The sequence below is a fragment of the Patella vulgata genome, chromosome 2, assembly GCF_932274485.2.
Source record: "Patella vulgata chromosome 2, xgPatVulg1.2, whole genome shotgun sequence".
NCBI lineage: Eukaryota > Metazoa > Mollusca > Gastropoda > Patellidae > Patella > Patella vulgata.
The window spans coordinates 47,627,411-47,652,135 of NC_065880.2; the positions used below are offsets into that span (position 1 = coordinate 47,627,411).

Sequence of the window (24,725 nt, forward strand, 5' to 3'; positions counted from 1 at the left end):
TTGTATGTCCAAGAGCGACATATCTAGTTCACATCTTACCAGATTCTCCATCAGATGATAATACAGGTATATCTAAATGTTTTTCATGGTGAGGTATCATTCCTTTAAAGAAAGGATAAGGATCATCCCAGGGTATAGCTGTATGCTCTAATCCTTCACCTTCTCGTGTCATTATAAATCCATTAGCATCAGTAGATGTTAAATCCATACATTCAAATAAAAACTGTTTAAATGCTCTATCTATTTCTGTAAAGAAAAAATGAAATTTTGCATACCAATTTAAGAACATAATAGAAAAATAATGATAAATTCACGCCTTAAAATGTGAACTCCAGCTAACTCAAACTGTATGGGTATTTTTGTCCACCGTACACAATTTGCAATAAATTTTTGCCTAAAAAATTTCATATCAAAGACAGATTGTCATCCCACAATACAAATCAAAATAAAATTAACCATTTAATAATCATGTTAAATATTTACCAGAATGTGACATGATGCCAGTAGCACAGAAATGAATTAACTCCTGTAGCCGTGCAGCTCTTTCTTTAGCTATAGCTGTAGTAGGACGTTCCAGCTTTACTACATTACTGAATGGTGAAAACTGTAACATAGCTTCTTCTGTAGCTTGTGGATCAAAACCATATTCAGTTTGAAGTTTATGTGTTCTTACTGTATTCTTATCATGATAGTTCATCAATAATGGTTGTTTAGGTGCATGAGATGGCATCTTGGGTAGATCCATAGTTTCTTCTAACATCTGAAATATCAATTATCAAATTAAGATTTTGATAGTTTGGTTTAATGCATCACCCACAAGTACAATACCATCCACGTCACCTTGACTTTTGACTGCAGTACTTAAAATAAGCAAAGTTGTGTGTAGTACTACTGGACTTCTTTGTTGTGTTTTCTCTGTGATTGAAATTACAACTACAGATTAAGTCGTTTATACAACTTTATTCTTTAAGCAGCTAGGCACAAATGTTCCCCGTTCTTAATAATTAATAAAGTGGCTGCTCTGACAGACTGGGTGAGCTCTAATGAATTTTGCACAACACCCTCTTTTACAACCCCCTAATTTCATTACGTTATGAATGACCTTGGTGTTAATTTCCTTCCCAAATATGGAATAAACATCCCCCATACCCCAAAGTTCGGGAGGAGAACATTACCTTATTTGGTCTACCAAACATATTTAGAATAACCAGTGTTTTTACCCAAGTATCACTGTTTTTATATATAAACCTATCACTCATTCAATTTGAGTGCTTGAGAAATGACTTCTCTACAATCTGTGAATCCAATAATTAGTTAAAATTACAATATGTCACAATTTGTCATTTATGCTACATTTATCAGAATTATCAGATACCCCCACAATGTTTATTTCACATAAAAGCACTATCAGTTTGTTACAGAATAAACAAAACTTGTAAAATTTAATATGCAGTATCTTTGAATTAATGAACCTTCAAAATATATTCCAGTTTTATGATCATCAAAATAAACACAACCTTTTTTTGTATTTGTACATAACAAAAAATAATATACACCATGAATAAGTCGAGTTCTACGAAATCATACCTTATGTTCATCTTCAGAAAGTGCTAATTTAAAGGCCATGGAACTAAGATATGAAGCAAGTTCATTATTTAAGCCATCGGAGCGTGGAGAAGGACGCAGTTCACTAGGGGGATTTTTATTCTCTTCAACAGCAACAACCTATAAACAGATAAAACAACAATCATCTTAAGCAAAACCATCTTACCCAAGCCATGTCTATTGGATTCTTTATGAAAAAGGATTTATGCTATTATTTTCACCAAGCACACACAAATGTGGATTGGGAATTTTATTTTATGGGGAACCAAACTAAAACGCAAATTTTAAGGACGGACTAAAATGGTTCAGATTCTATTAAGAGAAGTATATGCCATTAAAATCTCATTGGAAAGAACTATTGATATATCTCATTGAAAGATTTTCAGTAAATACTTTAACACAATTTTAAGTTGGCTCTTGACAAAGTAACTGTCAAATATATCCATTCCTCTTAAAGACTACTGTCAAATATATCCATTATTCTTGTTTATGAAAGAGAGAGAAAAATGGGGTTTAACGTCCACTTGACAAAAACTAGGTCATTTCGGGACTAACACATGGTTTAATTTTATTTCAATAAATCCCCTGCGTGTAGGGGTCTTTAGTAGTGGGAGGAAACCGGAGAACCCGGAGAAAACCCACAAGGATGTCAGGCTACCCTACTCCTTGTCACGTACAACTGGGGAATCGAAACCATGCCAGATGAGTCAATGGCCGACCTTATGATTCAATGTGCATGCGCTAACCATTTGGCCATCCAACCCCCTTTCTTGGTTATGAGAAGATGTTTTAAAAATACACATACCTGTTCCAACATACTGTGTAATATAAGGGGTACACTGACACTTTCTTGTGGTATACAACTCATCAAATCATTATAATATCTCATATCAACTACAGGTATATCTATCTGACCATCAGGTGGCAGTGTAGTAGCACTAATAGGCGGTGCTGTTTGAGGGGCAGGTGTTGTGGCTGATGCTGTAGATTGACCATCTGAAAAATAAAAAAATTGTTTACATTTTCAATGATTATCTCTTACAGTATCAACATTGATTCTAAAACCCGTGAAAAAGATGTAAAATAAAATTTAGACTGACTAATATCTAGTACACATGCTTCTGAGGAAAAAGGGGGGGGGGGGGGTAGAGGAGAAAAGGAAGTAGCCATTTCTGTGGAAGTGTATTACCTAGCTAGAGGTTATTGTTGCAGTATGAATTACCCTTCTTACACCAAGTTTGATAAGACATTCAATCTACAAGTACTCACCTATTGCAGGTGCCACAGGTTGTCCAATAACAGGAATTGGAACTAATTTCAGATTTTCTAGATAATTGTGATAGAGTCTTTTAGCATCAATCAAATCATAGATTTTACAGGCCACATCTTCAAATATGGTAGTACTGAAAGTCAACTAAAAGATAGAAAACCTTTTATTTATGAATCAAGGAATATCAAATAGTATTAGATAAAGCAGTATATCATTAAAATGAATATTAGCACAATCAATGCCTTCAATAACATATCTATTTGAACCTTGTTAAAATGGTCAACACAATCCTTGGAAAAGGTACGAGAACAGAAAAACCATCAACCTTTTGTTCTGGATCTTCTAAGTTAGCTGGCATTAACAACGTCTTAATCTCATATTCCTCTATAGCTACATCATGTAATTTAGATGCATCCCCATTTTTCTGGAGTACTAGCAGTATGTCTTTCCAGAACTTTTTTAGTTCTTTCTTCAAATCATTTTTTTCCTCTTTAGCTGCAAGCTCAGCTTCTGTAGAAAAAGAGCACATAATATATGATTATTTTATTACAAGAATTATTAAAGTCACTAATCATGGTCAGATAAGTATTTTTTAAACTGAAAGCTAATCCAGATTTAGACATAATCAACTAATCTCCAAAATACAAGCAATATCAGATTCTGAATTATAAATTATACTTACGTATCGTCTTTTCATCTTTTTCAGCATTTTTATCTGCAGCAGGTACATCAAAGATGCTGTAGTCTTGAGTTGATACTCGTAAAATAGAGTCAGCATTAACTCCAATCTCAGCTAGCTGAGTAAAGAGATGAGGTTGATGAAATCCATAAATAATAATATAATGCTGTGCTCCATCATCTGGTTCATCATCTTTAAAAAAAATTACCAACCATTTATAATAAATGTTACTGACAACCTTCAAGTCCACCCTTTTCTGTAGTTTCCTAATTCTATCTGGATTATCACCCTTATTTTATGCTTTTATATAAATATTCTTTTATAGTACGATTTCTTCAACATACCTGGTTTGCATTTCTTATCCTTATGTATTAATTATATTTTGTGCAATTACATAGCTAAATAATTCTGATTAGTTCCTAAATTGATAGTTTATTAACCTTTTGGCGTTGTCTTATTGTTGGTTTTTATTTATCTAACTCTTGACGTCCTTTGGCAAACTACCGCCTTTTTACATCACGTAATTCAATCAGCAGACGACTGTCTTCGAGACAGGTTGCACTTTCTCTGTTTGCTTCTTTGTATTTAATATTGTTGTTTTTATGGTAAATGGGACATGTGACCTAACTTTGTAGTCAATACACCTCAATTCTTTTGAACCCTTAAAATATTTCTCACTATAACAGACCTGGTTTTCTTTTTTTTTTATATACATTTCACCGTATAAAATGGTTACTTGTAGGTAATTTTTTACTTCAATATGCTTACCTTCATATTTCATAATATAGCAGATCATGACTCATACTAGTATTACAATATGTTTTACTATGGGTTAGTTTCCTGATTGTTAGTTTTCATTTTGGAGTGAAGTCTGTATCACTACAGGCCCGGGACTGTACAACGCAGTGGGCGCTTACGACTAGCACCCGAATTCATTCACTTATTCTGATATGTACGTTTGTTTGTGATTTCTGCGTATTGTGTCTTGTGTAATTGTTTTGTGTAATTGTGTGTGTTGCAGTCCCACTTCACTTACTATTAAACATAAATTATGCAAGAGCAAAATCTTATTATTGCAAGTCTTAATTTAGGCTTCAGATGTTATAGAAATTATAAATTAGATCTTTATTTAAACAACAAGCCCAAAATCAACTCTGTAGACCCACGGATGGCTCGGCTACAGCTTGGATTTAAATAGGATTTCACTTATCAATTAATTCAAATATGGCGCATCCTGATGAGAATATACGTCAGTTACATCGAGGCTAAATGATAGAGTGTAATTAGCGAGGCCGCTGTAGAGCGTTTCCGCATGCCATTGAAAACTTTACTTGATAATCGAGATATGTAGGTGGAGTTAACGCCTGTCAATCAAACGATCAGCCACGGTGAAGGCACATTTCACTACCATTCCTAGTCAAATATTACAACAATGATAACTATGTTCAGAATAAAGTAATTTGATGGAATCTTCAAAATATTCTTCTTTCATCATCTACTTTTGAACTGTTATAGCAAGAATGGCCAATTCTCTGTAAAAATCTCCCATAATGTATCTAAGTAAAAAAATCTTTATTATGACATCACAATAGAATAATAGAAAACAAATTATTTTTTTTACCTATAAATTTACTTTCCTGATCTTCTTCACCTCGTTTTCTTAATTTACTACCTTCTTTAGCAGCTGGAGGTTCTGGAGTTTTTTTTCCTCCTCCTTTTTTACCTGGAGATTTTCCTCTTTCTTTCCCCTTATCCTTTTTTCCCTTTGCTTGATCATTGGCTGCCTAAAAACATATTTTAGAAAGTTTGGATTTGATATTTTCAGTATAAATTTTCATTACAACTGTCTAATCCAAATTTCTGTTATTGATTTAATTTTTAAAAGCTTTATATGTTAGTCTACTACATGGGAATTTGCTCAGATTCTTGAAACCTTTTAGTTAATCAATTTATTACCTTTTTTCAAAATTCATTTTATATATATATATATGTACATTGTAGTAGTTTGGTTTATTAGTCAGGCCACAGTACACAAGAATTTCATATTTTGTTATTGAAAACAATCACAAACAAGGCAACAAAACTTTCACTTCTTTTTTAACAGACATCACAGACAATAAAAATTAGCTTGCACTACTACATCAAAATTCAAACAAATTTGCAAGAAATTCACAGAAACAAGAAACAAAACATCGTTAACGCATCTAACATGTCATCTTACCTCTGATGGTTTCAAAGCAGCCTGGATGAAAAATATAAATATACAATTTGAAATGGTAAAGATACATGTATATGAAGAAACGAATTTAGAAAAATCTTAAAAATATAATATATAACCTTAACCAAATTTTTGAAAATTTGAATAAGATTATTTTACAAACATAAATTGTATCCCATACCTTTTTTTCTATTTCTCGTCTCTTTTGATCCTTAGTTTTTATAGTCAGAAGTCTATATTTAATAAGTTTAGCTAACAATGGCAATGGAATTTCATCACCAATATCCAAATGTAATTTGCAGGCTTCACAGACTTCAAAATTAGCTGGAACTTCTTTGGTCTTCTTTGCTTTAGGATTACCCAGCTCGTTTACCTGAAGGAAATTGGTTGCAGTGGTTTAATCATTAATGATCGTAGTGAACAGAGCCTGTTACCTAGCCTAAGCTATAGAAATTTAATCTTCATTAATAGACACAAAAATTGTTGGAATATCGCTGTATCGTTGAAAAACTATGTTCTTCTTTTAAGAAAGAATTTGAAACCTATTAAGTCTATAAGTCCTTAAATTTTTTTGCTTCGAAATCTGTGCCTTTTTTTGTGAACAATTTCTGCTGTGTGTAGAGCTCTCCTCGTCATGTGATTATGAAAACAAACAGGTCTTGAAGTTGGAAGTGCTTAGACTGTCACCTGTACTTTTGATGCCATGGCATCTTACGTTTGGGAAACCAAGCCAGGAGAATTTCGAACCAGCGAAGTTCGAAAATGGCGATTCCTTGTGCAGAACACTATAGATAATACTGATATTGGTAACCTGCTTTTAGGCTTAAGTCATCTAGATGTAAACCGATATAAACGTAGAACCAAATAAATAAATAATATCTATATAGTCTTAGATTTTATAGGCCATAAGTATTTTTGCTCCTTATTCACATAAATGAAATTGGATGTAGGTTGCATAATTGTATAGACTGACTTTAATAATATAAATAATATGGAACATTTAAAACAAGTTTCTTGTTACATTGATAATTTTTTTAGTACATGCATAGTACATGGCAAGAAAACTAAATAATAAATGTTAGTTATTTTGGCTTTCTCTTTGGATTTAATTTGAATATGTAGACGGGGCTTAAAATAGATATGTTAGAAAACAGGGTATAGTTTCAGCCTATTATAGACATAAATCTTGATGTCACTGTATTGTATAGCCGTTGGCCATATAGTTAATACTTAACGTATCAAGAATGAACTTTATCGACACAGCCCTAGTATACATCTGAGTTGAGTTAAAGATAAATTGTCCCGAAAGTATTTATCGGGTGGTTATTTCCAATAAAAGTATGGCAGATTTGGTAATTGGAAAGTATAGACACCCAATCTTACTAGGAAAATACTGGATTACCCGAAAAACACCCATGGGGCAAGCACTGAGAATGTCAGGATTGTCAGGGTATCACTAACTGACAAACCGACTGTTGTCTGCCATCTTATTGTGTGCTAGCTTGACCGAGGGAGCAGTTGTTATTTCTTGATGAAATGGTTAGGAGGTATTGGGAACATTGAGTGGTGTCAACATACAACAGACTCATCAATTAAACGGCGGAAAAAGAATTTGACAGAAAATAATTAAGAATATACTTAGGCCTCAATATGTATGGTAAATGGACAGTAAGTAATGAAATATACATTCTGAAGAAGCGAGTTGACAGACATGACCTCTAACTTCAGTTTATTTAAAGCTTGAGAGAGAGAGAAATGGGGTTTAACGTCCCCTCGACACAAACTAGGTCATTTCGGGACTAATATATGGTTTAATTTTATTTACATAATTCGCTTGCGCGTAGGGGTCTTTAGCAGTGGGAGGAAACCGGAGGACCCGGAGAAAACCTACGAGGTTGGACTTAAAGCTTGAAGAATCTACCCACAAATACAAAGGTTTGATAGGGATTTGGAGTACAGTTTTGATACATAAGTTTGAATTGTGTTTTTGGTCCAAATATATCATCAAATCACAGTTTGTTTGCGAGAAAGTATCTTTAATTTGTAGGATTTTGGGGTTGCTTTTTTTTTAACTCACCTCTTGATAAAGATCATTTTTTGAAATTAAACTAAATAATTTTCTAGTTCCACCAGCAACAGCACTTCCAAGTAATTTAATGTGTGAATAATCTTCAGGGGCATTTCCAACAACAAATGTAATATTAGCTTTCCAACGGTCCTAAAAAGGAATTTTCAAATTACAGGAAATAATGGAGAAATGATTGCCAGTTAACTTGTCCACACGAAAAGTCATCGACAAATATCAAACAGACTATGGATAACGATAGATCACTATCATTTCTCAACCAATCAATGCTTGTGAATTATCATCTTCAAAAGAAGGATTGATCTCACTTTAACCCTGTACACCTTATCAAGGCCTTCACGTAATACCCTGGATATTTCGGCAATAAATTCGAATGGTATTCACCCAGCTTGAGAGCCTATCAGATTCCTTGATCATCGCGAATACCAAGTCTTGTGCTTTCCAGCTAAAATGTTTACCTGTGATAATCGAGATGCAAAGTTCAAGTGGTTCTCTCAATGTCAAGGTTCCGTGGAGGTCGCTATATTTAATTTGAGCATGTTTATTGTTTGTGTCACAACCTCTGATAGGACGCTTTTGTAGAGATAAAGTAAAGCAATCTAGCAACATCCAGATTTTGTAAAACTGGCAGAGGTGGCTTCAGGAACATGCTGAATTATATACCATATACAGTCCCATGTGTTCATTATGTCAAAAATAAAGCTAATCAATAAACAATATGAGGCTACTTTATCACAAAAATATCTGTGAATTAATCTCGGCTACGATCAGTCAAGGAGTAGTTGATTGATTATTGCGTAAATAAAACAATTATAAACAACCGATAAGAAAAACTTATTTATTCCATGCAATTAACGTGTGTATGATGAGTCAACTATTACTTGTGGACGACATATCCACTAGTTGTGGACAACATACATGTAACTAACTATTAGTTGTGGACGACAATCAATATCTTGTGGACGACTTAACCAATGGTTGTGGATGACTTAAACATACATTATGCAAGAGCTAAATCTGTCTATTGCAGGTCTTTCTTTAGGCCTGAAATGTTATCTAAATTATTAATTAGACATTAATTAACCTATCCAGGCCATAATCAACTCTAGATGGCATCACTAGCCTACGATCTTTAGTGGATTATGAGCCGATTTACTGCATAACTTTCCTTCACGATTTAATGATTAAATTGATAATCAAGACTATGCTGTTTATCGTAATGACTTTAGTAATGATGATCGAGGCTAGGCAGAAATTTCAATCGCTTAGTTCTCGGTTCATAGTGAATCAATTTGAATGAAATTTTCAGCAAATTGCCTTTACATTATCTAGTTTTTAACTATTATACAGTGAGAACTGCCAACTCGTTATCGAATCTCCCATAATGTATCTTTAACTGTGGACGAATTTGCATGTGGACGAATTATCTGGTACCTGGAGAAATAGCTTATTACGGTCCCTCTGACTGACAGAAATCATTGTCAAACATTTCAGACCAGCTTATAAGTTTTGGTCCTGTACCACTGACTAAGGACTTTTTTGCCAAACATCGAGAGCTAGCGCCTTACGCGGCCACGGGCAATTCATAAAATTTATAAAGTTATTTTATTTGACGCTTGCTGTTATTAATAGTTGGTGAGACCCATAATAGAAGATGTAGGCCTTCAAGGCTTCATTAATAAATGAGCTATTTGTTTCTAAATAATTAATAACATGATGTAATCAAAGTGGCTATTTTTACGGAACCGTAAAACATATCCTGTAGGCTATTTTTACAGCACTTCCCATCGCTCCTACACAGCAGGAAAATAATTGGATGTACTTAGTGTAAAGACAAAAAGTTTGGGCTATTTTTAAGGCAGTGCCATAGACAAAAATCTTTGGGCTATTTTTAGGGTTATGGCTCGGGTTAACCCACTCACGCACAACTGCACTATTTTAGGGTGTATTCGAAAGAGCATTCGTGCAGGTTCGTGGGTGATGGAAAACGCGATAACATGTTCACGAGTCTCGAACATGATAGAACGGTATCCATGGTAGGTACCGGTAACCCATTAGAAATTCTAGAAACATCAACGCTGATTGGTTAATCAAATGTCTAACGTTTATAGGGTCAAAAGTCGCGCAAATGAACTTTGAAGTGACCTCCCGTTACAACTGGTCAGATCTTCATGTAGCAGGCCATCGAAAGTATAAAAAAATGAAACAAGTTATTGATCTGTATTTTAATCAGATTGGTATACACTTGACCATCGCCAAAATCAATATTAACGTCTTTCAAGTAACTAGAAAGAAAAGTGAAAAGGTAGATATTCCAATCAAGACACTAAATATTAGCAGACAAACTTTTAAAACAAGTTGAATTAAATTCATATAAATTAAATATTACTATAACTTTATGAGTACTGTATTATGCATAAATGACTTCCCTATTAAGCACAATTTTGATAAATGACTTTGTTTTACTCCTTTTTAATTCTTTCGGTCCGAATTACATTGCCTTTTATTTTACTTAGATACTTCTATAGGCCACATACTACAAGCAGTTTTCGAACGGTATTAAACTTTTAAATCAATAAATACATTCACGATGCTGTTTTCTTGTCAGATGTTTATTCTCATCTCACACCAGCTAACGAGGTAGTGTGGGATTTCAGAACAGGACATGTTCGTGAATGCATTATATATACTGGCTGAACACCGACCAGCAGAAGTTGCCAGAACCCGTTCTCCATCTGTTCTCTGCACCGGAATAATCCCTTAATTTACGCGAATATTTTTCAGATGTGCAGGGGCGACAGGAAGAGCCGTAAAAATAGCCTACAGGAACTTCTTTCCGTAAAAATAGTCACTTTCATGACTTTAGTAAAGTCTTTTTTTTACTTTGTTATTGTAAAAAAAAACAGCCGGCCAACGGGTGAATGGCAAATAAAACTTCTACCTCTTCTAGGGGGGTTGTTTGTAATGCATTATCCCATTTAGATCCGCCACTCGGTGCAGTGCCACTTTTAACACGTTTTCCTGCTTTTGACATTCTAATACTCGACTATTTTGACATTAAAGATTTGTCTTTCTTCAGGACGACTTCGTAATAACTAAAACTGTTTCTGGTCCGCCATTGTGTTATACCGTTGCTAGGAAATAGAACATGCGTACTAAGTATATTCTTATTGCCTCGGTTAATCCAGCCTGCACGAATGAACTAATGTTTTGTTTAGTATCGTTTGAATTCCAAAAGTGTAAGATATCAGATTTTACGAAATTGTAGCTAATCTGATAATGTGTTATATTCTTAATGTATGTTAGCGTATGATCCACGGAATATAATTATTCATTTTATATTTCAATATAAAAGGGAAGAATAGTAGAGTTGTCTCCCATATCCTAAATTAAACATGGCAGCCCCCATGTGCAAGCAAATGTCAAACCGATTGTTAACTATTTTTGGCTTCAAAACCATAAACAGGCTAACTTATATAAAAGCAAGACACAATGAAAAGTCCAGGAAATTTTCTTCCACGAGGGGTCATAACTATAATGAATCCTACCAAGTTATTATTAATGAATTTGGGAACCCAAACAATGTTTTAGAAGGAGTTTCTGTTCAATTGCCATCTAAAATAGGGCCAAATCAGATGTTAGTGAAAGTTTTAATGTCACCAATTAATCCATCAGATATCAATATGATTGAGGGAACATACCACATACGTCCAGCTTTACCATGTGTAGGTGGTAATGAGGGTGTTGGAGAAATTATTGAAGTTGGGCCCTCAGTTGAGAGATTTCATCCCGGTGATTGGGTAATCTCCTCAATTGCAGCACGAAGTTCAGATTCCTTGGCTGCAGGTCTTTGGAGACAGTTTTTGATACCAGAACCATCTAATGTTATCAAAGTACCTAATGATATGCCAGTCATTGGGGCTGCAACTTTAGCAGTTAATCCTTGCACAGCATATAGAATGATATGTGACTTTGCAAAACTTAAACCTGGAGACATTTTAATTCAAAATGGAGCCAACAGTGCAGTTGGACAGTGTGTAATTCAGCTGGCTAAACACTGGGGAATTAAAACAATAAATATCATAAGAGATAGGCCACAAAAAGATGAACTTGTGAACTTTTTACATGATTTAGGGGGTGATATAGTTTTAACTGAGAATGAGAGGAAACAAGGGGGCCTAAAAGAAATAATTAAAACTATACCAGAAAGACCAAAGCTTGCATTAAACTGCGTGGGAGGTGATAGCTCGGCTCATCTTGTAGCAAGTTTAGGGAAGGATGGTGTTATTGTAACTTACGGTGGGATGTCGAGAAGACCTGTTATGATACCAACAGGACCCACTATCTTTAATAGAATTAAAGCCTATGGCTACTGGAATACAGATTGGATGAAAGAAAATTTGCATAGCCCAATAAAAATAAATATGTTCCAAGAACTATGTGAATTTATTGCCAAAGGCATATTAAAACCCCCAGAGGCCGATTTGTTTCACATCAAAGATTTTAAAACTGCAGTTTCAGAATCAATGGAAGGTTTTAAAGGAAAAAAGAAAATATTAGTTATGGATAATAGTATGCTGTGAAAACAACATTTAGCGATTCTATTTTGAGTGTGATCTGAGATGTGAAATGTTAGACTATTCCTGAGAAATCTATTTTAATTATTAGTTGGGAAATAGTGTTTAAATGAGGTTTCAAAATCATGTCAGTTGTATTTGAATAAAACATAACAAGATTAATGATTTACTTAGGTTTGTCATGTCACTCGTTATGGTTTAGTTGCGGCAAGCTCTCTGGTTTTTATTCCTATATCCAATAATTCCAATTATTAAACATAATTCATGATTTTGATGAAAGTGCTGACAAAGACATTGTTTTGTATAAGTGTAGAGATGACTTTGTATGATTAAAGAAACAAAAATTAGAAATAGACAAACTACATGAACTTACATTTGTTTTGAAAAAAGCTTTGTATAGACATAGACAAGCTTATACTAATTTGTTATGCATGTTATGCAATAAACTTATATTTTGTTTCAATTGAACTACTTTTCTATTGTGTTTGTGACATTCATGATTTGTACAATAAATGTTACTGTGCGCACAGTAGAGTAAAATAAAAGGGTTACTTTTCCAGTTATAAATTAGATTTGAAGGGAATCGTTTATCTCAATTCAGTAAATAAGTTAAAGGGAGACAACTATATTTTTACCTCATTGGTTATCTCATCTTGTTTTCAAGATGTCAGCCGCCATGTCATCTATCTTTCACAACAGTAATAATATAAGTAAATTTATATTGTTTTATGAAGAAAAATAAACAGACATCCATATAGAAATGAATCTCAAAGCTGACTTTGCAATTATTGGAGGGGGTATTGGTGGTGTAACATGTGCTGAAACAGTAATTATTTGTTCTTTTACATTGTACTGATAGATACTTGTGTTTGTGATGCACTATTACACGATTAATAGTATACAGTATATAGTCTTGTTCAAAGTAATATGGCAGTTGCTGGGTTTAAAATAGATAATGGCCATGGAGGGTCAAAAATCTTTTTTATTTTGAATGTAATTTTCAACATACTTTCAATGGCATACATATAAGCTCCAAAATTTATTATTTTTTAATTATGAAAAGGCAGTGTATATTTTGCTGTCCGACGGTTCTTTACTTTAATTACTAGTCACTTCCGTTTGACATGCGCAGTTGTCTGATTTCTGGACTTAGCAGTTTTCGCTTTGGCAATGCTGAAGGCTCGGCTCGCCGCTCGGCTGATATTAACCCATTATCCTACCCCAACCCTACCCTAACCCAAAACCAACATCACCAGTCTGTTCTATTCGTCCTTTGTCTAACATTCCTTCTTTCTCCGTTTCTTATAAGGAAGCAAATAGCCATACTTAATTTCTGATGGTAGAAACTGGAGAATTATTTGTAAAAGAAAATAAGATAATAAATGTAAATTGTAGAAAAGCATTAAGAATATTATTCTATTTTGGTTGAGAGCGCATTTCTGCGGATTTTGGTTTTTAAGTACTTAGACTGTAAGTGGTTTATGTTTTCCCCGTAAATCGTGCTTCTGCTCCGAACTTGAAAGACGAGTTGTTTTTAATATTCCAAAATAGTGGAATATATCAGGAATCGACATCTGTGCATGTCGAACGGAAGTGACAGCTAAATAGTAAATAAATTAAGGAACCGTCGGATGGCAAAATATACACTTCGTTATGAATTTTAACTTGTTTTTCACAATAATTTGAATAATATATACACTTCTGGTTTATTTCGATTTTTAAAAGAATTTTGTTAATTTAGGTAGAAAGGCTACACCTTGGGAGCTTTTCAAAATTATCACATCATTTGACTCACTCGTCTCTTGACTCACTGACTGTGAACATTGTACTACTTAAACCACTGCAGTGTAGCGATTTTGACGTCATACAATAATATTATATCCTGTGGCACAAGTAACGTCATTTGTAAAAATTCACTAGAATAGATTTACCCCATATTGGCCATATGATATGTGGTGACATAAGACTTCTGGGCTAAAGATGTACCAATACACCTGTATCATATACACACCACAGTAAAAAAAAAGATAGGTTGCCAGGCAACAAAACATACGCTCACAGCAGCTAAGTCGTACGAGCAGTCAACAACAGATGTCGCATATTTTTTCTATTGTCGGTAATGAAACATTTATAATACACCAAAATCTGAGTCAGAGAATCATTAGAATTTGTTTGACTTTTAGTTCTGCCCCATGCTAACGTTTAGTGTACGAAACATTTGATATCATGGATTTACCTGTTCAAGTTATCAAAATTCATTGAAAATCAATATACTTATTCATCTCAAGACCCTAAACTCTAAACTCTGTGTATCAATCTAAAGTCAATCAGATGATAACTTTGGTCTCTAAAGCATCCACAAGATTTTTCAAAGTGATCATGGGCCATTACTCTGGTAGTAATTATCGGTAATCATTGAAAAACACTGGGCTTCTTCGTCTCATGACCTTAAACACTGTGTTTAAATTTAAAGTCAATCGGATATTAACTTTAGCCTCTAATTGCTTGTGGACGCCAGATCGACAGACGGACGGACGGGGGCGACGACAATTTACGACCACATTTCAATGTGGGCGTATAAAAAGGGCTAGGTTAAGCCATGGACAGGTTCCTAAACATCTCAGATTTTTAATTTTTCTGAATTCGATATATTTCCTGGGTGGATTTGTTGTTTACACTGTATTTCAAAATTAAAACCTCTGTGGAAAATAATATTTTTTAATCAGTAGGCCTAAAGCTACCATACATGTACTGCAGTCAACCTAATACTAGGATTAAAATAACAAGGTCTCTGATGGTCATTTCAGGATTCTTAATCCCTTGCAAACTACAATAACTATTGTGAAAGTTGAATCACCAAACGGACTATCCATCCAAAAATGGATCAATTCCTTTTGAAATTTACAAAGATATGATGACTTAGTATATAATCAACACAAGCCAAAACTACCTATGATGTTTGCTGAAATCTTTTGATGCATCTCTTTTTAATCTGCTTTTGTTTAAATATTATCCGAAAAATGCAAATGACAATCAGTGATTTTAATAGTAAGTGCAGGGGGACTGCACCACACAAAATTTACACAAAAACAAATACACGGACAAAACATCATACTCAGGAAAACACAAACAGACAGACAATTGATGTAGATTTAATCAAACGGTACATATCATGTGTGTTTAGTGCAATGAAACTGGAGAAAACCATTATATTTTTTTATTTATCTAGTTATCTTATTTGAGTCCAGATACCAATATAGTATTAATCACAGCTAGTTCTCTGATAAAAACTGTAACAAACTTAGTACAGGTAAGAATTAATCGTACTACTTCTGCTATGTTCAAGGAAAATAGATCTGGTAAAAATTCTGCACAAAAGTGCATAAAATTATATGAAAATAATGAATATCAGAATGACCCATATAAAGATAATTTAGAAGTATGTACGTATAGTTTTCATTACGTTTTTGTAATTTGATGCTTTGATCTTTTTATATGCCCACATTAGATATGGAGTATGGACATATACTGTCATTATCTGCATCTATTTGTCTGGCCACAATTTCTTGTGAAAACCAGTCAATCAATACATTGCTCTCCCCATTTGCCTACAACCTTATGAAACCTTGCAGGAAATAATTATTGAAATAATGTTTTAAACCCAGTTGTGTTGTTGTTTAAGATATAGGAAAGAATCCTGTTGAATTTTCAAAATTTCTTTTAAAGCTTGTGAATATGTAACAGGGTGGTATTTTTTAAAGCTTAGTAGTATTGCTAATTTGAGCCTTAGGAAATGAAATGGGGTTTAACGTCCTACTGTTATGCTCCTATACTGGGCTAATGAAGACGGGCATACGTCATACAGTGTGCTATGAGGGAAATTTTGCCCGGGCAGCGGCACTATCGCCTACTCTTATATCGAATTGCAACTGCCAAGGGATCTTTTACGTGCATTCCAATGTATACACAGGACCTCGGTTTTTCGTCTCATCCAAAGGACAAGACAGCTGTCCTTGTCAGGCCCTCCGTTCTGCACCACTGACAAGGGGAAACAACGTCGGAAAATCTTGATGAACTTACTCAGCCAATGCAGGGATCGAACATCCGACCTCCAGGCTAGTGAGCTAGCGTCTTAATCACCTAGCCACCGTGGCTCCCGGAGCCTTAGGAATAACCCTTTGAAATTCCAAATGTTTCATTCGCAAACCGCAGCGTTATTCCCCATTTAATTTCAAATTTATAACATCTTATGAACAGCATACAAGCAAGAGAATATTTAAGAGATCTCAATAGAATTGTTTAAACTATTACTTATTTTTGCCTAAGAAATAACCATATCAAATTTCAACAGTTTTTAATTAATCTTAACGTAGAATTACCTTTTGGTTCACATTTTAACTTTTAAAGCTCGGGACATTGCCGCCGTTGGGAGTATAATGGGGTCTGATAGGCACCTACCTATGTTTAAATTTTAGGTATCAGAAAGAATTGAGAGTTTTGATGTGGAAGAAAAGCCAAAGTCATATTTAGAAAGTACGCTTCCTAATGTCCAAGTTATACATGCAGTTGTGGCTATACTAGATTCTGAAAATCATGTAAGTAAAAGAAAATTATTATGTGGGATAAAATTGTGGATTAAATTAATGGTGGTATTTTGGAATTAGAATGTGAATTTTTCACCAGAAGGAACAGACACACTCATGTTAAAGCTAATTATGACCATTGTATACAAGTATTATTCACACCTCATGCTGTATAGAAGCTCTATAGATCTTTATTTTTCATTCAACAATGAAGTGGGATGTTAAACCCTGTTGCATTTCATTTCTTTCAAAAACTGGATTCATTAATATGTAAAAGTAATTTAAAAGATATAAAGAATTTAATATTACATACAGTGTGGCAAACAAGGAGCTGTTTTATGCAACAATAGTCAGAATTACTAAAGAATTGTTTTCTATTTTAAGATATTAAAAACATCTGATGGAACTAGTGTAGGATATAAGAAAGTGTGCATATGTACTGGTGGTAGACCTAAAGTAAGTGGAAATGTGTTTAGGACCTACCAGACATGTATTCATTGGTTCTTGGTAAAATGTGTTTATTATATTCACATATAGAACTTTTAATTAACTCAAACAAAACAGTAATCAGTTTTTTTCCAGAGACTAAGAAATAGTAAATTGTTAAATTGGCATTAATCATTTTCAACACGATATTAAATGTTATTTGATTGCTAGATGCTTTATAAAAAAATAAATGAGCAGTTAATTAAAGGGGTATTATGGAAGATTAGATAAAGAGCTGGCAGTTGTCACTATAATAGGTAAAAAGTAGGTAATGTAAAGGGAATATGCTAAAAATTTCAGTCAAATTGCTCCACTCTGAACCAAGATATTGGCGTTTGAAAATTAGGCCTAGCCTTGAGCATCATTAATAAAGTTGGTACGATAAAAAAACCTAGTCTTAAATCTTGATTATCCATTTTTGGATTCAATCATCAATTAATGTTGAGCAGCAAATCGGATTCAATTCCAGTGAAAATCCAACACATAAGATGGCAACAAGAGCTGATTAAGGTCTTTTTGTGTTAATAAATGTCTAATTAATAGTTTATATAACATTTCAGGCCCAAAGAAAGACCTGCAATTGGCAGATTTAGCTCTTGCATAATATATATTTAAATAATATATGTCATTATATTTATTTTGGGTTGGATGACATCAGCCTCTTCGGCCCTTGCCTCACTGTTTGCTTGTTTTTTTTACTGACAGTACTGGAAAATGACTCTTTATGCAAAATAGATGTATTTTATTGATGGTATTTTACAGGTAATTGTTGAAGATAATCCCTTTGTTCTAGGTATTAGAGATACAGAGAGTGTACAGGTACAATTATTATTTACATACAAATATTTTTATTATAATTTCATTAATTTGTTAGTGAATGTGTATGAACTAGAAATTCTTTGAATGTTTTTTTTTTCAACACAAAAAATAATGTTAGTCTTCAAGTTTGTATTTGAAAATTGTAATTCAAATATTTGTATGTTTAGGAATTTCAGAAAAAGTTAAAAAATGCTAGAAGAATAATCGTTATAGGAAATGGAGGGATAGCTACTGAATTAGTGTAAGTTTATTACTAGATGTTACTCACAACTGCTGGACTTTTAGTCATCTAATTGGATAAAGATTGATGAATGATTGCTAAAAAACAATCAATTATCACTACCAATACCTATGTAGTTATATAAAAATATGTAAAAGCTACTGCTAAAATTGAAAGTAAAACTAAACTGAGATATAAGTTATGACATGTGTTATGGTCAATACATCACATGCTTACGCTTTCCAGACCATTACATTTAACTGACAATATTTGTTTATTGAATAAATCCCCTCGTATTTAAATTTTTAGGTTTTTCTTTATGATTTCAGATATGAAGTTGAAGGGTGTGAAGTAATATGGGCTATAAAAGATAAATCAATATCTAGTGCATTTGTTGATGCTGGAGCTGCTCAGTTCTTTCTACCATGTGTAAATAAAGAAAAAACAGAAACAAAAAAAACATTAAAACGTCACAAGTATACTGAAGAAGGCAAGAGTAATTTTTTTTAATTTTTTATCAAATTTACAACTAAGAAAATGGTTTCTCATTTTTTGGAAATTATTTCCTCAACAGTCAAGATCTTTCATTTCTTTAGATGATGTCAGCAGACCCAAAAATGTGACTGGAGGAGCTCTTGGTCCTGATTGGTCAGTTAATTGTGATATGGTAGGAAATCAGCAGGTAAGTATCATTATTTCATTGACAGTGATTTGAAAATGTCTTTTTTAACTTAATGAAAGAGGAATTCTAACTTTGAACAAGAAAATAAATGTTATCATCTTCTATTCAAAGTAAGCTTAAACTCAACTGGTTATAGAAAAATCCAAGTACTGGCATAGTACAGTATTTTGATTGCACAAGCATCCATCAATCAAATTAAATTATATCTTTATGCTTTGTCTTTCTTGTTTCCATTTTTTTCTACACTTAACAAAATCTCTCATTGGTTTTGCATGAGACTTCATTGAGTTTATAAATAAATCATTGGACAATGTCTTAACATGATTGTACCTTGTACAGGCTGTGTTTTTATTTTGTTGTTACCAACTGGCAAAGATTTTCAAAGTACTTGTGCCTCTTTAAATGTCATGCAAACTTTATTTTACAGTTTATATCTAGACCTGATATATTTTTCTTCCAGGGATCACATAAAGTTCATATAGAATATAGTGTAGAAATGGTAAATATATTTAAATTAGACGAAATAAAAACTAATGGTAAAAAAATTGAAAATCCATCCATATTTGAACAAATTACAGGTTTGTGTGAATTTTACTTGCCTGTATATGATGAAACTGATTGTCTTCCTTAAAATATTTGAATCTGTAATTTTATTTGCATCATTTAAACTTAGAACTAAAAAAACAATGTCTTATATATGACTTATTTATTATGTACCACTACAATTGTTGTTTTCAGATGATTGGCCAGTATGTGTAGAACTAACCAATGGTAAAATATATGGTGCTGATTTTATTGTCAGTGCTACAGGTGTTGTTCCAAATAGTCATCAATTCTCAGGAAATAATAATGTAGGTGTTATATATAATACATGTATTTTCAAACAACTATACAGCTTAAAGAAACATTATCGCTTTATCCAAGAACCTATTGATTTTCCATGAATTCCACTAATTACTGCTGTTGTTATGGCCCTTGATCGATTTGAGAAATATTGTGGATGCTTTAGAGGCTAAACTTATCATCTAATTTATTGCCCCCCGCCTTAAAATGGGTCTGTCTGTCCGTCCATCTATCCGTCACACTGTTGGGGACATAACTCTCCTTCTAATTGAGCTAGAATGTTCAAACTTGGTATAGGTGTTTATTAGGTCAATGGAGTTCGAAGATGAGCATTTTCTGCTTAGGGTAAGCAGAGATAAGCAATTTGATTGGTTCGATAATGAGCATTTTCGGCTCAGGGGTAAGCAGAGCGATAAGCAATTTGATTGGTCGAGACTTTGGAACACCATAACTCTCATTCTAATTCTAATTGAGCTAGAATGTTCACACTTGGCGTAGGTGTTTATTAGGTGAATGCCTTGATGGAGTTCGAAGATTAGAATTTTCTGCTTAGGGTAAGCAGAGATAACCAATTTGATTGGTTGATGCTTTGGGACACGATAACTTTAGTCAATACCTTGACTTAGTTCAATAATGAGCACTTTCTGCTCAGGTATTCAGAGCGATAAGCAATTTGATTGGCCAAGACTTTGGAACAGAGTAACTCTCCTTCTAATTGATTAGGTGAATGCCTTGATCTAGTTCGATGATAAACATTGTTTGCTTACGGTAAGCAGAGATAAGCAATCTGATTGGTTGATGCTTTGGGGCACAATAACTTTGGTTATAATTAAAAGGGTGATGAAACTCCGAGTATAGATTCATTATATCATTATCTTGACTAAGTTCGATGGTGAGAATTTTCTGCTTAAGCTAAGGAGAGATAAGCTGTTTGATTTGTCAAGAATTTGGTACATAACAACCCTGCTTTTAATTGAGGTAGAATGTTTAAACTTGATGTAGATGTCCATTAGGTGAATGTCTTGACTGAGTTCAATGATTAAGATTTTGAGCTAAAGATAAGCAGAGCTAAGAAATTTCATTGGTCAATGCTTTATCACAAGATAACTTTGATTCTATCTGATAGAGAGTGATGAAACTTAGTGTATAGTTGATAATCAGTTTGATTGCTTGATACTTTTGAAAAAAATTAATGGGCGATAAATTAAAATGTGTCATCTGACAGTTTGACCAAATTCTATCTTGAATAACCATATTTAATCAATAAAATCATTTATTATTATTTATTTATTTCATCTTTAGTTTGAGATAGGTGAAGATGGAGGAATAAAAGTGAATGATAAAATGGAGACTAATGTTAAAGATGTATTTGCTGCTGGTGATATATGTACAGCTAGTTGGATACCAGCACCACATTGGATACAGGTAGGTTGTTATTCCTGGTTATGTGGGTGTATATTGCCGTCGCCCCTGTCCGTCCGTCCGTCGTCCACAATTTCTTGTGAACGTCAAAAGTTATTATCGGATTGTTTTAAAATTCATTATGTTGTTTACATTAGTGAGATGAAGAAGACTATTGAATTTCTGCAATTTCCGTTTATTACGTCTAGAGTTATGGCCCTTGTTTCACTTTGTTGAACCTTGTGAATGCTCTAAGGCGAAAAGTTAACATCCGATCTTTGTGAAATTTATATGCATTATTTAAATTAGTAATACCAAGAAGTTATGGCCCTTGTTCACTTTGTTTAACCTTGTGAACACTCTAACACCAAAAGTTATCATTCGATCTTTGTGAAATTTATATGCATTATTTAAATTAGTGAAACGAAGAAGCCTGTTGAATTTCAGGAATTTCCATTTATTACGTCTAGAGTTATGGCCCTTGTTTCATTTTGTAGAACCTTGTGAACTACAAAAATTATAATCTGATCGGTATGGAATTGTCTTGTAAATGCCCCCAATTACCTACAAAAGAATAAATATGCGACAATCCTTGTCGACCACTCGGATGATTTAGCTGCTGTGGGCGTATGTTTCGTTGCCTTGCAACAATTCTTATAATAACAAGTCCATAACAAAAGGTCCCTGACTTCCATGTCTGTCAAGGACAAAACAGTTATTTGAAAGTGGATAACTGTAAACTAATTTATGTGTCATTCCTCAAAATTTCCATCATCAATCGAGTTCTAGGCTTGAGGGCTCTGTTATGAATGATTGGCTTTAGGTCAGGGATTATTTATAGTCTTATCTACAGTTATTGAAATTGTGTCCAAACTCATTTTTGACAGAAAATAAAATAATAGAAAAAAATAATTTATATAATAAGCTAATCATTCAACCATGAGTACTGGTAGAATAAACTATACATCAGAAATATTATTGGTACTTTAAGATGCCTTCTAGAAACACTAATCTAGTAATGGCTTACAAATAGATTTATTTCTAATGAGGACTTATTGATTACTTTCAGATGAGGTTATGGTCTCAAGCAAGACAGATGGGGTGTTATGCAGCCAAGGCAATGGTGGCATCATTATCCAATGAAGATGTCACATTAGATTTTTGTTTTGAATTGTTTACTCATATGACTAAATTTTTTAACTACAAGGTATATTATATATAAAGAACTAACTATAATTTAATTGTGTAGATTTGATCATTACTAAAAAACTGATGTTGGAAACCAATTTGAAATATTTGATTCTCTTCCTAGCCCTTTGATGAATGACATTTAGGGTAAGTCCGAAAGGTTAGGTTCAGTTTGTAATGGTTTCTGTGTAGAAGATTATCTATCTCTTTGGTTTATAGTCTTTCATAAAATTATAAGAGTGACAAAATTGACTTATACAAGTTTCTCTCTTTGCCATTGGTTATAAAATACAATTTAATATTTCCATCACCTAGTATATTTTAGAATTTATACTCTACTTTTTATTAATGTATTGTTTCAGGTGATATTATTAGGTAAATTTAATGGACAAGGTTTAGGCGAAGGTCAAGAAATATTATTACGTTTTACAGAAGGTAATGGTTAAATAAAAACTATATTGCACTACTGATTACTTAATGCAGCTGAAATGTGATTTTTGCATGATTGTAGTCTAGAAATATATTGACAGAAGAAAATCAACAATAATCCATGGAGACCATAACAATATTACTTTACAGTGATATGTTGCCGCATGGAGGAAAAAAGCCTCTGAATTTCTGCTTGTGGGATCCTTCTTGACTCTTGTCACAATGCTGCCTCTAGTGGCTCTGGTATTAACACAATGTGGCGCATTCATGGTGTTCAGGTATCAACCTTGGCATATCAGTGCATCTTATACAGAACTCTTAGGAGTTGAAAAGACACAGACAATTAAACAATTACACTGACTGGTTCAATACATCTTTATAATTTAGATAATTAAACCTTTATTTATTTGTCTTACTTTTATTCAGGTGTAGAATATGTAAAAGCAATTATACAAGATGGACATTTACAAGGTGCTGTTCTTATTGGTGAAACAGATCTAGAAGAGACATTTGAAAATTTAATTTTAAATAAAATAGATCTTACTTCATTCAAAGAACATCTTTTAGATCCAAATATAGACATAGAAGATTTCTTTGACTGAAAAATATCAATAATATCATTTATTTCTTGACATGTAAATAAAAATCATTTTTTTTAAAAACAAAACATCAAATACATCTTGTCTGTAGTTTTTATTTTGTGATAATAAACTGTAATTTAAATGTATATAAAGCCAGGTTGAATGAACTGAAAAGACAGCTTAATTGATTGGCTAGTTAGGACTAGCCATATATAGAGATCACAATTTCATGGGTAGCATGATTTACACAAAATGCACCCAAATCAATCATTATTTCAACTTAAAAAAGACAATAATTTTTTATCGATATTTGATAATATACCGTTCTTTATTCTAAATTGTCATTTTTAATTTACAATCGTAGCGTTTTTGTGTCAAAAAAGCCCCTCAGAATGCGATTCTCAAGCAAGTTTAGAAGTTGTAACCATGGGACATAACTTTTGTATTGCACGAAATCGCTTGCTTAGAAATATCACTTTGGGGGGCATTTGTGAAACAAAGACATTACGAATTTTAAATTAAAATGCCAATTTGGCATAAAGAACAGTATATTATCAAATATAGATATAAATTATTATTATACATGTTGAAATAATGGCATGTTTGGGTAAATCATTCTACTGCAATTTCATATCAGAAACTGCATGGTATTAGAGCATAATGTAGGTCTATATGAAGTAGCACAGATTGAAAATGTCTGAATACAGTTTCAGTCAAATATATACAATTTTCCTTTAGTTCTATGTCCTCATCACTTGGGCTCATTTTAAACGTTTTCTTAAAAATGAATTTATTGTGTTTGTCGTGTTTTCCTTAAGTTCCAATCTTGCCTCCAGTTCAGATACATGATTTTTCAAACACTGGTTTTCTTCCTTCAATAATTGTATCTCTTTATGCTTATTAATACAACCTGGACAATGACAGTCGAAACTACAGTCACAGATATAAGTTTTTAAATAATCATGATCATGAACAACATTTTCTGACTTCTCAGGAACTTGTGGTTTCACATAAAGCTTTTTGCGACTATTTAGTTTTGTGTTTTGGAAATCATGCCC

The 24,725-nt window shown here is 33.2% G+C and overlaps 3 protein-coding genes across 6 annotated transcripts in view; 2 read left to right on the plus strand and 1 right to left on the minus strand.

Moving 5' to 3' along the window:
* The window catches only part of LOC126810359 (sperm-associated antigen 17), a 33,600-nt gene extending 22,627 nt beyond the window's left edge, over positions 1 to 10,973 (minus strand). For 2 of the 3 annotated variants that reach the window (XM_050535366.2, XM_050535365.2), the window contains exons 1-12: positions 10,800 to 10,973; positions 7,850 to 7,990; positions 5,954 to 6,145; positions 5,776 to 5,796; positions 5,176 to 5,338; positions 3,558 to 3,746; positions 3,201 to 3,385; positions 2,875 to 3,019; positions 2,411 to 2,601; positions 1,588 to 1,725; positions 484 to 760; positions 40 to 246 (exon numbers count right to left, since the gene is read on the minus strand). In XM_050535366.2, coding sequence (XP_050391323.1) covers positions 40 to 246; positions 484 to 760; positions 1,588 to 1,725; positions 2,411 to 2,601; positions 2,875 to 3,019; positions 3,201 to 3,385; positions 3,558 to 3,746; positions 5,176 to 5,338; positions 5,776 to 5,796; positions 5,954 to 6,145; positions 7,850 to 7,990; positions 10,800 to 10,892 — 1,942 coding nt within the window. In that variant the 5' untranslated portion in view covers positions 10,893 to 10,973. The remainder of the gene's footprint in view (positions 1 to 39; positions 247 to 483; positions 761 to 1,587; positions 1,726 to 2,410; positions 2,602 to 2,874; positions 3,020 to 3,200; positions 3,386 to 3,557; positions 3,747 to 5,175; positions 5,339 to 5,775; positions 5,797 to 5,953; positions 6,146 to 7,849; positions 7,991 to 10,799) is intronic. The other variant, XM_050535367.2, reaches the window with a different exon arrangement.
* A 267-nt stretch (positions 10,974 to 11,240) lies between these two features.
* Positions 11,241 to 12,597, plus strand: LOC126809800 (enoyl-[acyl-carrier-protein] reductase, mitochondrial-like). The gene has a single exon (XM_050534582.2). The coding sequence runs from the start codon at positions 11,254 to 11,256 to the stop codon at positions 12,439 to 12,441; it is 1,188 nt and encodes a 395-aa protein (XP_050390539.1). The 5' UTR covers positions 11,241 to 11,253; the 3' UTR covers positions 12,442 to 12,597.
* A 413-nt stretch (positions 12,598 to 13,010) lies between these two features.
* Positions 13,011 to 24,435, plus strand: LOC126809495 (pyridine nucleotide-disulfide oxidoreductase domain-containing protein 1). 2 transcript variants are annotated; one of them, XM_056098427.1, is made up of 14 exons: positions 13,011 to 13,261; positions 15,665 to 15,745; positions 16,911 to 17,030; positions 17,403 to 17,525; positions 18,267 to 18,323; positions 18,491 to 18,564; positions 18,873 to 19,033; positions 19,140 to 19,225; positions 19,686 to 19,803; positions 19,964 to 20,076; positions 21,371 to 21,493; positions 22,539 to 22,676; positions 23,020 to 23,092; positions 23,513 to 24,435. In XM_056098427.1, the coding sequence occupies exons 1-14, from the start codon at positions 13,196 to 13,198 to the stop codon at positions 23,686 to 23,688; spliced, it is 1,509 nt and encodes a 502-aa protein (XP_055954402.1). In that variant the 5' UTR covers positions 13,011 to 13,195; the 3' UTR covers positions 23,689 to 24,435. The 2 variants fall into 2 exon arrangements, with proteins under 2 accessions (XP_055954402.1, XP_055954403.1); XM_056098428.1 differs by having other exon boundaries at positions 17,403 to 17,474; positions 23,513 to 24,434.
* The last annotated feature ends 290 nt before the right edge of the window (positions 24,436 to 24,725 follow it).